The sequence below is a fragment of the Panthera uncia genome, chromosome B4 (genome assembly GCF_023721935.1).
Source record: "Panthera uncia isolate 11264 chromosome B4, Puncia_PCG_1.0, whole genome shotgun sequence".
Classification (NCBI taxonomy): Eukaryota; Metazoa; Chordata; class Mammalia; order Carnivora; family Felidae; genus Panthera; species Panthera uncia.
The window spans coordinates 47,080,124-47,098,304 of record NC_064809.1 but is presented as its reverse complement, the minus strand read 5'-3'; the positions used below and the strand labels follow the sequence as shown (position 1 = coordinate 47,098,304).

Here is an 18,181-nt window from a genome sequence, read left to right as displayed (position 1 = left end):
AAAAAAAAAAAAAAAAAAAAAAAAAAAAGAACCAACAGCTACAATGCCTTAGAAGGGCATTTTAAGAAATGTCTCATGGGAGAAATTTTCTTTAATCCCTTGTTTGTAGGTCAGTGTTATGTTGTCAGGGACCCTGGATTAAAGTCCATACTGGCATGCCCGGAGATGGGTCTCATGTTGCTCCCGAAACTTCAATGTTTATCCCCTCAGCAACACTTACTGAGTCCCCTGTACTCTGGTCACCATAGCCAGAGCTGGTAAAACGTCAGTAAAGCTTTCTTAAAGGGCCTGATCTTGTCGGCACAAGGGATTATAGAGAGTGTCTTTACTTATTTTCATGCTTAATTTAAAACTTCTGTGACTGTATTGAGTTATGGCAGTGTAGTATTTTGCTTAATAACGGCCTAATGCAGTTTTTGTTGAGGATTATTTAAAATAAATATTTGCAGGGGCGCCTGGGTGGCTCAGTCGGTTGGGCGTCCGACTTCGGCTCAGGTCATGATCTTGCGGTCCGTGGGTTCGAGCCCCGCGTCGGGCTCTGTGCTGACAGCTCGGAGCCTGGAGCCTGTTTCGGATTCTGTGTCTCCCTCTTTCTCTGACCCTCCCCTGTTCATGCTCTCTATCTCTCTGTCTCAAATAAATAAATGTTAAAATAAATATTTGCAGAGGTGTCTGGGTGGCTCACTTGGTTAAGCGCCTTACTTCGGCTCAGGTCATGATCTCACAATTCATGAGTTCAAAACCCATGTCAGGCTCTCTGATTCAGCATAGAGCCCGCTTCAGATCCTCTGCCCCCGGCCTCTCTGCCCCTCCCCTGTGTGTGCACGCTCTCTCTCCTTCTCTCTCCAAAATAAATAAGCCTTTAAGAATAATTTAAAAATAAAATAAATATGTGCAAAAATACTGAGCATAGTAACCTCACAGGGTAGACACCCAGAAAAGTTGAATGGGTCCACTGAGTCCTCTCTCCTTCCACGTATGAATCTGGGTTAGAAGGATGTATTGTGAATACACAGGGAAGAAATTATGCGTTGGTTCTCCCACCAAGGAAAATGTTAAAGAATTCTGCATCTAGTAATATGTCCCCTCCTCTGGATTGATTTTAATGTTTACTGACCCTAATAGGGACTCCCAGGCACTTAGTCGATTCCCCTCATCCAGCTTTGCTCTCTTGGATGCTCTTCCTAGAGCTAAGATGGTGGAAAGCAGCCCCGAGGAGCCTGGGAAGCACCAATCCCACCATGGTGCTATGGAATACTGAGAAACCACAGAGGACTCCAGAACCCAGACAGCTTGTGGTGTCCTGAGGGATGACCTTGGATTCCCCCAGATAAGCCAAATCACCAGACAGCCAGGAAAGCAGAGCCAAACCCTTGACCAGCTCTGACATGTGGACCGTCCTTCAGGGATGGCCCAACTCTCCAGAGCTGGGGAAAGTGGGACGTGTCCTGGTCAGCAGGGAAGGGACAGGACACGGTGACAGAGAATGCTCAGACTCGCATAGGTACTTCTCTGATGGAAATCCCCCTACTTCTGGTACTTCCCTCTCTCATCCCCACCACTTCTATCTAATAATATTCATGGTCTGCGCGTCTAGATACGTGAGTGATCTGGCAACTTGGGAACAGAAGTTAAATCTCCACAGTGTTTTGCTCCACAGCCAAAGGAAGTTTTCTCCATTGGCCGCCCCTGTGTCTTTTATCAGTTCTCATCATTCACAGAGTGAACTCTGGCTTCAATTATGAAAGGGAGCAATAAATAGAATCTAAAATTAAATTGCCCATGAGGAAGCTTTTTTAAAGAAATAGAATAGTGACAGTCCCATTTTCAGGTTGATCCAGTTAATAAACAATCCTTGCGATTCCCAGAACTTCTTGTCTCTTCCGTACGCCTCAAAGAAACAAAATCTATTTTTAAGAAGGAAGGAGTGGATGTTGTCAACACCGCAGATCCAAGGGAAAGCACTTGGTGCCTAGGCAGTCAGTGACCTCACTTTGCTGAAAGTGTTCAGCAAAACAGATGGCATCGCTGGGAAGGGAGCAGAGGACGAGCATGGGTCCTTTATTCAGCATCTACCATTGGCCAGGACAGCCGGGAACTTTTCATGTCTTTGTTCCAATTCTTCAACCCCATAAAGAAAGATTATTACTCCCGCACTACTAGTGGAAAATCTTGGGCTCGGCTAGGTTGATAATTTACTTGTGTCATGCAATAATTCAGTGCAGACCCACATTTTGTTTTTATTTTACTTTTTTAATGTTTATTTATTTTTGAGAAAAAGAAAGAGAGAGAGAGAGAGAGAGAACACAAGCGGGGGCAGGGAGATACAGAATCTTAAGCTGGCTCCAGGCTCTGAGCTGTCAGCACAGAGCCCAATGCAGGGCTCGAACTCACGGACCATGAGATCCATGACCTGAGCCAAATTTGGATGCTCAATCCATCGAGCCACCCAGGTGTCCCGCAGAACCGCGTTTTGAATCTCCGACCCATCAGACTCAAAGTCCGTATTCTAGTAGGCACTGAAGATCACCTTTCTTTGACATAACGAGGTGATTTGTTTTATCTAAAGTCGAGTTTCACCTTTTCTGGCCCTCGGCTTATTTAGAACTGCATTAGTGAACCAGACAAGGGTGCTCTATCCCGAGGTGGGTGCAAATTCTTAAGGGTATTTCACTTGCGAGGTCTTGGAAATTTCACTGAATTTGCAAGCAAAACCACCACTTTGGTGCTATGGCATTCTTGCACCATGAGGAAGCATCCTAATTTAATGTGGCATTTTATTGAGCCTGAGAGGATTAAGTTCCTAACTCAGCACACCCTTCATGTTTACACTGCTTTGCTGAGTAGCAAACATAAGGGTGTGAGGGTTTCACTGTGAAAACTCATCTGTGGAAGCATCAGTGAAATAGAAGATAAAGATAATGAGTAGTAAGCACACACACACAAAACCAGTATGTGCTTCAGGACCTGACAGAGCCCACGCTAACCTCGTTAAACACGTAATTGTTCATTGTCCATTCCACTTTTACTGTTTAAAAAGCCAAAGTCAAAACAACATACAAACAGCAACAACGACAAAAAAAAAACCCCAGCTCTGCTCTTTGTGGAACAGTGGGTGAGCTGCAGAGGAAGGTGAGAAAAGACCAGCCAGAATGTTCTACACAGATGGACTGGGTTCTCCCCTACCCCACCTCCACTTCCTCTTTTCTCGTTTCAGAGGCTTCTGTAAATTAAGGAGCATTCGAGCATTCATTGTACTAGGAAGAGGTTTCAGAAACCCTTCCAATGCAATGATTTCATTCTGCAGAGGACAAAATCCGGAGCACAGGGAGGTTCGGTGACCTGTGCCAGGTGACTTGGGCAGAGTTGCATGGAAACCTTCTTTATATGACACTTCCCTGCCTTGCTAAAGCCTGCAGAGTTTTGCAAAGAAGCATTTACCGCAGCCTGGGCACCCTCAAGATAGATTCCCAAGAAGACTAATGGGTTCTATAATTTTATCTTTACTTCTTAATAAAGACGGCTGAAGCAACAGATCGTTGCTCCTGGAAGCCAGACAACCTGGGCTCAGATATAATTCGGCCCCTTATACAGCATGTCATCTTGGGCAAGTTACTTACCTGAGCTTTAGTTTCCTGAAGAGAATGATAATACCCGTCCTCAAGGCTGTCATGAGGATGATGAGATAATCCTCAGGAAAGCATTTAGCATTATGTAAGTTAACTATTATAATTATTACCATCAATAAGAGAACCGGTTTTTCTTTTTTTTTTTTTTAATGTTTATTTATTTATCTTTGAGAGCGCAAGTGAGGGAGGAGCAGAGAGAGAGGGAGACACAGAATCCGAAAGCAGGCTCCAGGCTTGGAGCTGGCAGCACAGAGCCCAATGAGGGGCTCGAACCCACAAACCGTGAGATCATGGCCTAAGCCAAAGTCAGCCGCTTAACCAACTGAGCCACCCAGGCACCCCGAAAATCAGTTGTTCTTTAGATGATACTTGAAGATAGTCTATAGAATTTCCATGACATGCCTATTCTCACTTTAGCAAGCACCCATAAAATGGGGGGATAGAAAGAGAAAACGGATATCTGTGGTTAAATATATGCGCACGTATAATTTGGGAAATCATCATCAAACTATATAAGCTATTGTGGCTGAGGCTTTGGCAGGATCTGAAGTTCTGCAGAGATGAACTGTGAAATGAAAAATGCAGTTCCTTTTGGGAATTCATGCAAATCTGAAATAGTAAAACAGAGATAGATAAGTCTCTTGGGTACACAAGTAAAATAAGGTAACTGAATGACTGTGGCTTAGTGGACACATGACTGCCGGGCAGGAGAAATCTACAGATGGAGACCTTAGGAAAGATACACTTAGAGGTTGTGTGCTCCAGCCCCCCAAACCCCAAGATAAGGAGAGTAAGATCCGCAGTATTTGAAACATCTTCTCAGGGTGTTACAGCTGATCAGTAGCAAAGCCAGAAACAAAATCCACTCGTGATGAAGTCCTAGTTCAAAGCAGAGATAATTATCCAAAATCAAGTATATTGAACAGAACTCTTCCCCCAAAGAGCTGTGCCCTTTGCACTTTTGCTCCTCTGCCAGGCTTTGTGTCATTCCCTCAGATATAGACATTACCCGGTATCTCCTTCTGCTTCTACATAAGCCAACATTTGGGGTTTGATACACATGATTCTCAGCTGAAAGCTAGGTGGGATCAGTGACCCAGCCAGGCAAGCTTCCATTTTAACACTCAACTCTCTGCTTCATGTTTCCAAGAAGTCACAGTGTCAAGGTCATGTTTCTAATCTTGGACTCCAGTAAAGCCTAGGAGCCTCTGGGTTGCAAGCACAATCTCATAGGTGTATTCCTTTTTTCTAAGTTGTGACTTTCACCAGATTTGGCAAGAGACCTACAGTTTCTGAAAAGATGAACCAACCAAACCACTGTGGTTGTCCATCCCCCAGCCCTCTCTCCACTTTGGAGACTAACTTAAATACCAGTATGAGTGTGCTAAAGCACCGTGTCTTATAAATAGTAGGTGCTCACCAAACATTATGCTTTAAAGAAGTTTCCTTGAGAATTGCTTTTCCACTTCTTTATTTCTTGTATTATTATGTTTTCATCTTTTTCTACTCAGCTTTCCAGATTGAACTGGTTTGGGACCATCTAGCTTCATATTTCCTTTTTATATGTTATGTGATTAAACCAAATTATTTTGGGGCGCCTGGTTGACTCAGTCGGTTGAGCATCCAACTTCGGCTCAGGTCATGATCTCACAGTTCGTGGGTTCGAGCCCTGCATCAGGTTCTGTGCTGACAGCTCAGAGCCTGGAGCCTGCTTCGGATTCTGTGTCTTTCTCTCTCTGCCTGTCCCCTCCTCACACTCTGTCAATCTCTCTCTCAAAAAATAAATAAACATTAAAAAACAAACAAACAAATTATTTTGATGTGGTCCTGAATTTTCTCCTCTTTACTACAGCAATTTTATACAGTAACCTCATGCTATTCTCTGCTCTTACATGTCTTTTAAACAAATTTGTTTCATTTTTGTGAAGCAATTATTGTATACCTGTTTGCAATGAATCAAGCAAATTTAGACTTGACATAAGTCTCAGATTTACTAGTAAGAATATCAAGATCTAGATGACAGATAAATTGACTTGCCAATGATCACACAGAGGTTGGCAAACCCTGTCTGAGATCAGGTCTTTGTCTTTGTCTCTCCCTTCTTCTCTCTCTCTCTCTCCCTCTCTTTCTCCATTCAAAATTGAGATTTCAGCCTGCAAAATAATAATTCCCTGCAAGTTATGGAAATTACCTTGGGCTAGTTAGTGGGTACGTGTGATATCTTTTGATGGTCGGACTTCAAGCAGATGATTTGTTAGAGCCAAGCGATATATTCCAGAAAGGCCTTTTGAAGAGGGCCAAGATGTCCTCATCTATAGATAGGCTTCCTGATGACCTGTCCACAGGTTTGTTATGTGACTTCCATTCTGGGTATCTGGTCAGGCTCCTGGGTGTCATCAGAGGAGAGCCTGTCTCTTCTGATTAGTCTTATCTGGTTTGCTCTTCATCTCACTGCTTCATGATTGTCCTCAAACTACCTACAATCTACAATCTCTACCCACTGCGCCCTTCATTATTTTTCTAACCCATTCATTCAGTTTCCCTGAGTGTTGTTTGGAATATGAGTTGAGCTGGTCATGATGTTTATTGTGCTGTGAGAGGCTCAGCTTTGAGTGGTGCTGAATCTTGGGCTGAAGCAAGAGTTGCCATAGGAACAAGCCTGCCTACTTCCTTCCTGCACAGGAAGTGGACCTGGGCATTGCAATGCTGTTTGCAGACTTGATCAAGCGCATGGTGTTTGGCTTGTTATTTTGCTAGCAGAGGATCGATGAGCCAAGAGATAGTGTTTCTTTCTCTTCTCTTTCTTTTCCTTCCTTTTCTCTTAAAATTGTTTTTGTTTGGCTTCACTTCCCAATTATTTTCCTTTCTGATGCCAATGATGGAGACATCGAAACTCAAAACCGTAACTGGTTTTGGCCAGAGATAGCTTCACCCCCTGGGGGACTTTATAGAGGTTTGCAGAGTCATTTAAGAAGAGATATGCTAGATATTGTCTCACAGTTGTGCCACTCAGGAACAATGTAGCCTTTAACATGGCAGGGAAGAGACATACTCTTGGGTGAGGACTGAAGGAAATCAGGAAATTATCTCCTTGCCCAAATACCTCCTGTGTTTCCCCCAAATAGCTCCATTGCTGCCAGCCATGGGCCTGAAATTCTTCCAGCACAGACTTCTTCCTCTTTATTAGGACACTGCACTTCCAGCTATAGGAATTTGAGCATTTCTCTTAACCTCTGACTTTCCATTTTTTCAATGATTCAATGAGGGCTTGGAATATATCACCTCTAAGTTTCCTTTCTGCTCTGAAAATCTCTGACTACACATGCCCTAAAATGGGTAATTTTTAAAAAATCTATTATTCAGTCACTAACAATTAAGTGTGAATAATTTAATTAGAATCATGCCTCAGGGCACCTGGGTGGCTCAGTCATTTGGGCATTTGACTCGATTTTGGCTCAGGTCATGATCTCATGGTTCCGCAAGTTTGACCCAATCTGCACTGGTGGTGCAGAGCCTGCTTGGGATTCTCTCTCTCCTTCTCTCTCTCTGCCTCTCTCTCTCTCTTTCTCAAAATAAATAAATCAATTAAAAAAAAAGAATCTCCCCTCACTATTTTAATACACAGCAAGTAAAGGTAGATTATAATGTGATAATGGAAGAAGACAGACTCCAGAGTATGCCCAGATGAGGCCTTAGGGCATAAAGTCACTAGAAATCTGGGTAGGGGAGGTACTAAAAGGGAAGGGGATCCAGAAAGGGGAGATCAATGGAAGGTAAAAGTAAAGACATACTAATCCTTACCATTTCGTCTGGAGGAATTTAATTTTGTTATTTTATGTCATTTCAAAAGAACAGAAGATCTTTAGCTATAGAACCAAACAAATCAAACAATGGATGTTTATAAAATGCCTCCACTATTCAATTATTATGGGAGATTCAAGAGAAACACAGAACCTGGTACCTGCCCTCAAGGAGTGTTGGATGGGAACCATTCCTACACCTCAGGCAGGTATCATAGGGGTCTACAACGTTGCATGACTTACCTTTGAAGTATTGCAGGAGTTCAGGGAGATATTCAATTAATGGGAAGATGCCAACTCTTTCTTTGGCTCCCTGTGTTTTGAAACCATCATAACCGAGACTGTACAACGTTAAGAGCTTTGACACTGGAGGGGTGGTGGCTGGATTTAGAGAACTGTGGTCATTTCTATAATTATTTGAACTGGGGCTCTCTGCTCATTATTTGGGGCTGCCTGTGTTATGTTGCTTCGCTTACACATTATTCACAAGTGAGCTATTTCTTTCTTGTCAGTTTTATTTGGTGAACAGGAGACATTTGTCACAGTGCAGAGAAATTCAGGAAGATCTGAGAAAAGACCAAATGCATTATCTTCTCATCGTGTAAAAATATGAGATTAAATTAGGAAAAAATATCCTGGAAAATCCCTGACAATGACAAAAGTCCATTAGGGCAAGGATGGTGTTACCAGTAGCCCCACAAACATTTTCCATATCTGTGGACTTTTGGCTAATGGACTATCGTCCTCTCTGTCTCTAAAATAGATTAAAATGACTGAAAAGGACCCAGAAGCACACCTGGAGGAAGATGTTGATGAGCTGGACAGCAAGCTCAATTACAAGCCTCCACCTCAGAAGTCGCTGAAAGAGCTCCAGGAGATGGACAAGGATGATGAAAGCCTAATCAAGTACAAGAAAACACTCCTGGGGGACGGCCCTGTGGTGGCAGGTGTGTGTGTACAGGGGGATGGGGGGAGGTGGGAGGGCCCCGATCAGGCATATATTTTGGCAACACAGGAGCAGGTGCAAAAGAAAGAATACCAAGTGTTTCCAGGGCTCAGTGAGTGAGGCACGATCTATATATGCTGCATAAAGTGACAACTGCAGGATTAAGTCCTTTTTGGAGATAAAGTGCAAGTTGGCATTGAAATAGGCAAAAATTACACATAAGGAAGATCTAGAAAGAACTTCAGACTACCACTCGGATGGCATTCTCTCCATTCTCTCACATTTTCTTTCCTTCTTCTCTTTCTCTTCCTTACTCCTTACTTAACCGTTCATCTCTTCCACATACACAACAGCAGAATTGGATATAGATGGACACTGCCCATCTAGCAGAGGAACTTACCCACAGCCACTCAGGAAATGTTTGCTGTTGATAACTAAGATGGGCCTCCAAAAGCTTGACACAGAAATAGTCCTGCTCGAGTTTCTGAGGCCATTAAGGCCAACATAGTGAATCTGTCGCTTTCATCTGTATATTCGCTCCACATTAGAGATATCACTTTTCTTTTTATATTCCTTCTCTCCTACTTGAAATGTACACACACTGTACCCACATGTTCTCTTCCCTAAAATTACATTCTTTTCTGAATCCTGCAGACCCAACAGCCCCCAATGTCAAGGTCACCCGGCTTAGCCTGGTTTGTGACAGTGCCCCAGGACCAATCACCATGGACCTCACTGGTAAGTGGACACATCTGTTCTGTTCAAAGGCGTCTAGCGATATCTCAGGGAAAACTTAGTCTCTGCCCCCTCTCCCAGCAAAAGGAAATGCCAGCAAGGTGAATGCCAGACACATGTATGCTGGCATCGGTTCACAAATCATTGCTCTCAGAGTGCAGTATTTACCATGCTTAATGAAAAGCTCAATCTCTGTCTCTAATTAATTGGAGGGAGTGCAGTCATAAGCATTGGATGTATTTACTTGTATCATAATTACTTCAGAATTTTATCTCTACACAGTACCAGGGGAATTACTATCCATATAAAGCGACTGATGATGGAAATATTAAGAAGCAAGCTGTATGCTTCTGAAATGTAATATTTACACATTCTAAACATCAGAGAAAATATTCATCTTACATCACCTAGAGACCTTACTTGAAGGCAAGAAGCAATCTAAAATCTTTTATTAATTTTTAAAAAATTTTTAATGTTTATTTTTGAGAGAGAGAGAGAGACAGACAGACAGAGCAAAAGCAGGAGATGGGCAGACAGAGAGAGAGGGAGACACAGAATCCAAAGCAGGCTCCAGGCTCTGAACTGTCAACACAGAGCCTGATGCAGGGCTCAAACCAACAAATCACGAGATCATGACTTGAGCTGAAGTCAGACGCTTACCCAACTGAGCCACCCAGGCACCCCTAAAATCTTTTAAATAGTGCTGGAAATTCTACTGTTACATACTATTTTAGCCTAAAGCTCTGATTCTTGTATAAGCAACTTCCCCCACTAAAGATGTACCAATTAAGATGTTATTTCTTTTCCCCTTATTGTGACAAGGGTCAAGTCCTTTCCTGGAACTTAAATCTTGAGGCAATAAAGACAGGCTGAGAAGTCAGGTATTATGGGTGACGTGTGCATCCCAGGATAGAGAGGGAAGAGCCAGGAGGTTGAGGGTGTCCGAGGTAGATCTTCAGCAAAAAATAAAATTACTAGATTCAAAAGGTGGACTCATGAGACAGAGCAAAGCATGACTCTAGAACAGTAGGCTCAGCGGCCAGGTGGCTCCCTTCTCACAGGACATATCCACTCTTTGCCTTATATGGGCTTGTCTGAGGGAGGAAATCAGAGGCTGAGAAGACACACTTCCCCTTCAACTGAAATCATTACAGCAGACACAAGTTCAGCTACCCCCACATTCTAGCATCTCTCTAGGAGAATCTCTCTCTCTCTTTCTTTCTCACCAGGACTCGGGCCTCTTCCTGTGTGAAATTGGGTAATGTTACCAGGTACAGCTGTCAATTTGTTAGATGGGGTCTGAATTAGCTCTGAGGAAATCTAAGGGCCTGATGGTATTGCAGGGAAAACTCAGTTTCTTTCACTTTCCTAGCATTGGGATGTCTAAGTTTGGTTTTCTGTCACAAAAAGGCTATTGAGGTGAATCCCAGTATTCACACACACACACACACACACACACACATATATATAATACCCATAATATACAGTATATATAGAAAACAGTGTGTGTGTGTATATATGTGTAAATATGTACAATATACATTATATATATATATAGTATATATACAAAACTGTGTGTGTACATATATATATATACTATATAAATGCACACACACACACACACATATATATATATACTACATGGTGTGAAGCACATGCACAGAGCTATGCAAAACAGCAAAACACACACACAAACACACACTTACCCCTGAAGGTCAGATGACACAGGATCACATTGGGAGAAGAACAGAGAGTGATTATCTCCATACCTAAAGTACAGGAATTAGAGTCAGATCCTGGTTTTATGGGTCCTGAAGCTTTTATTACTTAAGGTACTCTCCTTAAGGAAAATAATATGAAATTACAAATGCAAAAGCAAAATTAAGTACAAAGTGAATATATATCTAGAATGATAAAAGGGAAAACAAGAGAAGTAAATTTTTTTAAAGCTAGAAAATGCCATAAACATCACCAAATCTACAAAAACAATTAGGTGGTACTACCATATAATATTTTTCTTATATTTATCTATTTGAGAGGTAAGGGCATATTCTTTAATCATCTTTTTGTTTGGCCACATATGTGATATCATTTTCAATACAGAAAATAGCAAGATCATTCAGATGTTCCTCTAGGATCACTGATTAAAACTTGTTTTTATTATTGACAATTAGAAAAGACATTGTCAGGTGCACCTGGGTGGCTCAGTCGGTTAAGCGTCCGACTTCAGCTCAGGTCATGATCTCACAGTTTGTGGGTTTGAGCCCCGCATTAGGCTTTGTGCTGGCAGCTCGGAGCCTGGAGCCTGCTTCAGATTCTGGATCTCCCTCTCTCTCTCTCTCTGCCCCTCCCCCACTAATACTTTCTCTTTCTCTCTCTCTCTCTCTCTCTCTCTCTCAAAAATAAATAAACATTAAAGAAGAAAAAGAAAAGACATCGTCACACACAACTCACTGCTGTTAATACCTTATATATTTTAGGGTTGTCATCAAACTTGGGGGAAAAGTACTATCACATTTCTTCCATATCTAGCTATAAGATTTCAGCTTTTCAAGTGTGTGTGTGCGTGTGTGTGTGTGTGTGTGTGTAGCAACTAGTCTCAAATATTCTTTGAATTGAGGGCCATGAGGACTGTGCTGCTCTGATGAGCCCAGCAAACAGCCCCGGAGTTTAAATCATTCATCTTCTTGTGTTTCTCCTTCTGAGGAGAATAATCTCTTTCTAAATCTACTTCTACAGGGGATCTTGAAGCTCTCAAAAAAGAAACTTTTGTGCTAAAGGAAGGTGTTGAATACAGAGTCAAAATTAACTTCAAAGTGAGTATCTTTCCCTGAATGTTTTTATAAAGCTTAAATTCTTCCTATAATCAGAGAAGGAAAAAGCCCAAATGTCTTGCATTAACATGCTGTCATAGTTTTTGTGTTTCCTTCCCCCTGACCTCCCCTCTCTAGACTGTCCTCTCCCCAACTCTGAGCTCTACCTGCTGAGTCCCACCCTTGCTTCATGCCTTTTCCCAACCAGAGCCCTAGCCTTGAACTCTCCATTGATAACCAACAGGACTGTTCTGTGAACTCCCAACGCTCCCGTCCATGAAGCACACCCTATTTTGTATTGTACCATTTGTGGCATTTCTTCCCTGTACAGCCCAAGCGCCCTGAGAAAGGGAGAGATTACTTATCTCTTGTTTCCAATATCTTACCCAAAACTTTGTAAATGATATTTAGTGAATACTTATTGAGAAATCGATAAATGAATGAATCAATTATTAGTAAACAATGGAACAGATAGAGCCGCAGTTCTAATTGCTCAATGGTTGTATAAATCCAGGAGTACGGACCTTGGCAAATAACTGGAAACTACAATTATAGTTGTGGAGCAAGCAAACAGGTAACAGCAAAAGCTGAACAGGAATTGACATATAAAGAATGAACGCATACCCCATTGAACAGCCAAAAGCAAGAAGAAAAATAATCTTGACTGAAAACAAATAAGTCAGAGATGTACTGTTTGCTCTCAATTGCTTATATTTGCCTTGGTTGCCTTTCTCAGCCATATCCTTCAGGGACCTTTAGGGCCACCAAGGAAGACCCCATCTGCCCTCTGTGTTTGCACACTGGGCTCTTCTTTCCCCTCAGTGCAGGGTTGATTCAGGGTCTGTGGACAATCACTCTGTACCACGTATAATTATGCCTCAAAATAATTTCATTCTGAAAATACTTGTTGATGCCTACTCTACAATATGCACTGAGCCATGGTTCACTTGCTTGTTTCGTGTAGTATTATTCATTATCAAAGCACCCGAGAGTTTGGTATTGTATCTAAATATGCCTAGAATTATATCTAAGGCATTGCATCCGAATATGCTTAGAAGGGGTTACACATCGGTTGAATTTTTAATCATTAATGCTATTGCCTTAATTTGTCAGTTTAGTAAGCCCATTTGTACCAAATGAAGGAGGTAAGGTAAATTTTGATGGGAGTAAGATGAGAAGAAAAGGTCTGGAACATAGGCCTCTGCTGTGGTGGGAAAGCCGAAGAGGATGCAGTGGTCGGGGTTACACATTAGGGTGATGCAGGAGGAGGGCACAGAAAGGAGTTTTCAGGTCCCACCCGCTTCAGATACTTAGCATTGTCTCAAGCAAGAGAAAACCATTCTCTGTGTGCAACCCACACAATGTTAACTAACCTGTGGCCTGTCCCAGCGTGGGGCTCCAGTTAGAAGAAATGACAGGTCAAAACTGGAAATAATTGAGAAGCGTTTTAAGTCTTTACTGACATCTGCTGAAAAGTATCCAAGAAAGTTTGCATTTATAACACCAGCATCACATTCCAAAAGTCCTCTTGCATAATACATCGCAATCCAGGCCTATCTCAAGAAACAAGAAAAATCCCAAATACAAAATCTAACAGCACACCTAAAGGAAATAGAAGCAGAACAACAAAGGCAGCCTAAACCCAGCAGAAGAAGAGAAATAATAAAGATCAGAGCAGAAATAAACAATATAGAATCTAAAAAAACTGTAGAGCAGATCAACGAAACCAAGAGTTGGTTTTTTGAAAAAATTAACAAAATTGACAAACCTCTAGCCAGGCTTCTCAAAAAGAAAAGGGAGATGACCCAAATAGATAAAATCATGAATGAAAATGGAATTATTACAACCAATCCCTCAGAGATACAAACAATTATCAGGGAATACTATGAAAAATTATATGCCAACAAATTGGACAACCTGGAAGAAATGGACAAATTCCTAAACACCCACACTCTTCCAAAACTCAATCAGGAGGAAATAGAAAGCTTGAACAGACCCATAACCAGCGAAGAAATTGAATCGGTTATCAAAAATCTCCCAACAAATAAGAATCCAGGACCAGATGGCTTCCCAGGGGAGTTCTAGCAGACGTTTAAAGCAGAGATAATACCTATCCTTCTCAAGCTATTCCATTATCTGTCTTTCAATGGTGTTCAGTGTTCTTCTCTTTCTTCCCCCAAAACCTGGCCGGGGGAGCATGGTTCTTCTAGTTTCTCCCCCTTTTCCTTCTGCTCCCAAGGACACGTAGTATCTCTGACTTTCACAGTCCTCTGGTCACCAAGGCTTCTTCCTCTGGGAGTGGAGAGGAACAATGGGAAGGCATGCAGACAGAGGAAGAGAGTTCTATGAATATTCGTACTTCTCTATTACCCATCTCAAACATATTTATACTAAATGAACCCTCTATGGAGCAGTAGAAAAACAGGAGGCTCAGTTCTGAAGTCCTTATGGTGAGTAGCAATCACCATTACTGTTTTCCAGTCTTTTTACCACCAGACCACATCTCATAACAAAGACCAAAGGACTAACTTAGAGACTTCTAGAAAAATGCATTCACTTTTTTCTATTTGTATGAGCCACATCTGGCAGAGTAATCAGAAAGTTAGGGCATCACTTTGTCACAATTTCTTCCATGGAGTTGTTTTCATTCTGTATGCTTTTGATAGATTTGTATGACAGATTTTACTGAGTGACCATCTAAAACCTAAGCTAGGGTTCATGGCTGAGCTACCTCATTGCCAATAAAACAAAACATAGCACTGATAAATTGGTTTAATTATTCTGTCCAAAACAGGAAGGCAGCCATAATTACTGTTGGGAGAAATTATTTGAAGATGCTTTCATTCTTCATCTTGGTGAACAATTAACCAAGCCCTCCAGCTAATGACGCAATGTCCACTTTATTTGTTTATATAAACATGAGCACTGTATAAAATTAATGGGCAATGCAGTTCAGTCCTAGGCAAAATGAATCATGGAAAAACAAAGTGCTTGGGCTATATATATTTTCATCCTACTTTAGTGAACTTTCTCTGAAAGGTTTGGGAAAGTGGTGACATCTCAGACAACATGTGAAAATACCAGACATCCAAAATGCTTGCCAAACACGAGTGGATTTCACCCATTATTTATCAGTTTAGTAAGCCTATGTTTCCATGAGGCCCATCTCCCCATCTTTAGACTCCAGTCTCAGTGACATTACAGGCACAACCATCTTTTAAATCTGATTTTCCATTACGGCTTTTCTCCTTGTTGTTTGTTTTTCATGCTAGATAGATCATTTCTGAGGTTAGGGTTTTCAGGTATTCACATAATATTTTCCATTGGTACCTTTGTAGCCTTTCCTAAGACAAGGACAGTCTTCTGGCCAGTAGTATCAGGGAGGGGAAGCTCAAGACTGTTCTTAGGACCTTTGGAGGAAGGATAAATGTAATGAAGAACACTGAGACAATGTTTTAATTAAGCACCCCTCTCCCCCAAACCAAACAGCACAGTATTCCATGATTAGAACCAGATTGGCAATGTTGAGTCTTGCGATCTCTCCAATCTCTGTCTCACCATCACATGAAATGATAATAGTAACACTTATTCTGAATTAAATCTCAATCTTCTTCCGTCCTCAGAGAAAACTGCTAGGTAGGATAAGCATGAAAGATGAGGGAAAATGAAAGACCTATTTTAATCTGAACTGCTTGGATCCTTCCCACCTACAGGTGAACAGAGATATTGTGTCAGGCCTGAAATATGTTCAGCATACCTACCGGACTGGGGTGAAAGGTAAGGGACCCACACTTTACATTGTCCCAAACTCTGCTCCCCACTGATACTTAATCTTCTGCTTATTAACAATTTTAATCATAGGCTCATGTAAGAATCTGATTAAAAGCTATGGGCGCTCCCCCTAGGAAAAAGCACATATGTACCTCTGACCTCGACACCAATGGTAAGGCCTACATCCAGAGATCCAGTTTAGACTGGGTCCACCACTAACCTTCAGCATTCAGTTTCTGGAATTTAAGCTTGTTATTCATAAAGGGGAAGAGTAACCAAGATAAGTTTGAATAAAGATGGAGTATATTAAGATACTCTCAAAAAAAAAAAAAAAGTTCACAGGTATACATGTGTCAGAGAAATCCAAGACCAGAAAGATCTATCTAGTGGTATGTGTTATGCATGTCTTTTGGAAATGGGAGACGGAAGTAGCATGTGGGCAGCTGTGGAGTGGAGGTAGGGGAGCAGGGAGCAGCACTGAATTTTTTAAACAAAGAAATAGAATCTTTCTAGAGTTGAGAGAAGCTGTGATTGAGACATAATGTGACACTACTCGATCTGCAGCTGCTCTTGACAAATTGTACCTAACCTGTACATGCCTTGGGGAACTGCCTCCAGTTTCCTTCCATTATTGTGGGCAGGGAGAAATGACACTTGGAAAGATGATGGAAGTACTTTTACAGTTCCATCTTACCTTGGGGGCTCTCCTTCCAGGGGTGTGAGACAGTACTGCCCAGATCAGTTCCATCAAAGGATTAGGAGAGAATTGTCTGATAAATTTGCAGGACACAGACAACCACTCAATGACTCAAACCCCACAGAAGGTTATTGACCTGGAAGATCTTAACTGGTCTTTCCAATACCAAGTCTCATGAAAAAATACTTCTGTTTCCTATTTTCCTTGGGTATAGAGACTATGTTGCCTCAATTAGGCAAGAGGACGATGATATGTCTGTAGCTGTTCCTCCAAGCTTCTTCACAACACTTTACAGCTAACTACACTTTGCCTGCCTGTTTATCTACCTAGCCTTAGTTACAGTTTCTAATGCTCTACTTAATATATATCCCAGTTATTCACCTGTTAATAATTTGGGTTGGCTATTTTCAACATTTGTGAAGACTTTTTTTTTTTTTTACCAAATTATTGATTTTCCCCATCCATCCAATGATTCCATCCATGAGTATTGTTCATTCTGATCACCCTCTGTTACCTTGTCTCCCCCAGTTGATATGTTCATAGAACGATAGTTTGTAGATTAGAAGAAGTTCATTGCATATAGGAAGAAACAGAGGCCTAGAAATGTTATGTGACTTAAATAGTTGCAGAGCTAAGATCAGAACTCAGGTTTCCGTTAATGTGGAGTTTTTTTTATGGTATAATCTGCTACATCTACCATAAAAGAGTCTTGATCCCCATAGCTTTAAGGCACAGATTTCCCAACTCTCCTGATAGTATCAGCTGTGATGCTTTTTAAAACACTGATTCTTGGGACCACACATGGAAGATTACTTGTCCATAGTATCTGAGAGTGGGTCAAAGAAAACTGTATTATTAAAAGGTACTCCGATAAAAAAAAAAAATATTTTCAAGAAAATAAAAAGGTGCCCCATATAAATCTGACATTTTGCCAGTATTGGAAACTGTGGCTCTTGGCGTTGATCACTGTGAGCTGTGCTATGAAATTTCCAGTTTGCTGTGCTTGTTTTCTCTTTCAGACTCTTACCCTAATGAACTTTCCTTTCTTCCTAGTGGATAAAGCGACATTTATGGTTGGCAGCTATGGGCCTCGGCCAGAGGAGTATGAGTTCCTGACTCCCATTGAGGAGGCTCCCAAGGGTATGCTGGCCCGAGGCACTTACCACAACAAGTCCTTCTTCACCGACGATGACAAGCATGACCACCTTACCTGGGAGTGGAACCTGTCTATTAAGAAGGAATGGACAGAATGAGTGCATCTGCCCTTCCTTTTCCCCACCTTGCCACTCAGAAGTACCCTCTCTGTCATATTCATCACCCTGTCCCTCCTCCCTGTTCAGAGCTAGGTCCTTTCCCCAATACTCCCCACATTCTGTTATCAATGCTTCTTGTCCCGCAATGTCTCTCAAAGTGGTCCCTAGCACAAGATGCTTAACACCCAGACTTTAATCCTGCCCATTCCTTCCAATCCTCATCATGGCCAGATCTTCAAAATTCTTCATTTCAATACATGGTCATTTAGTATTTCCTTCTATTTTTCCCATGCGAGCAACTAGAGGCCAGGAAATAGGCAAACTATCACTAATAGTCCTTTGCCTTGGGTTCCAGTAGCTCATTCCCATCCCTGCATTCTTCTGTGGTTGCTGCTGGCTCAGTGAAGGTCCCTAATCACGTTGCCTACCAGTTGGGGTTCTTCTTTTATGGGAGACACTGTAAACAACACAAGAGAATAAATAAAACAGTTGTATGATCTGACTGAGACCCTCATTTCCTTGCCTTCTTTCTTTGAA

General features: G+C 41.7%; 1 protein-coding gene across 1 annotated transcript in view; it reads left to right on the top strand.

Annotated features, from left to right (window-relative positions):
- Positions 1 to 17,930, top strand: part of ARHGDIB (Rho GDP dissociation inhibitor beta) — a 20,194-nt gene extending 2,264 nt beyond the window's left edge. The window contains exons 2-6 of the mRNA XM_049625130.1: positions 8,193 to 8,376; positions 9,030 to 9,113; positions 11,850 to 11,926; positions 15,637 to 15,700; positions 17,445 to 17,930. Of these exons, the coding sequence (XP_049481087.1) occupies positions 8,199 to 8,376; positions 9,030 to 9,113; positions 11,850 to 11,926; positions 15,637 to 15,700; positions 17,445 to 17,644 (603 nt within the window). The 5' untranslated portion in view covers positions 8,193 to 8,198 and the 3' untranslated portion in view covers positions 17,645 to 17,930. The remainder of the gene's footprint in view (positions 1 to 8,192; positions 8,377 to 9,029; positions 9,114 to 11,849; positions 11,927 to 15,636; positions 15,701 to 17,444) is intronic.
- Positions 17,931 to 18,181: the final 251 nt, after the last annotated feature.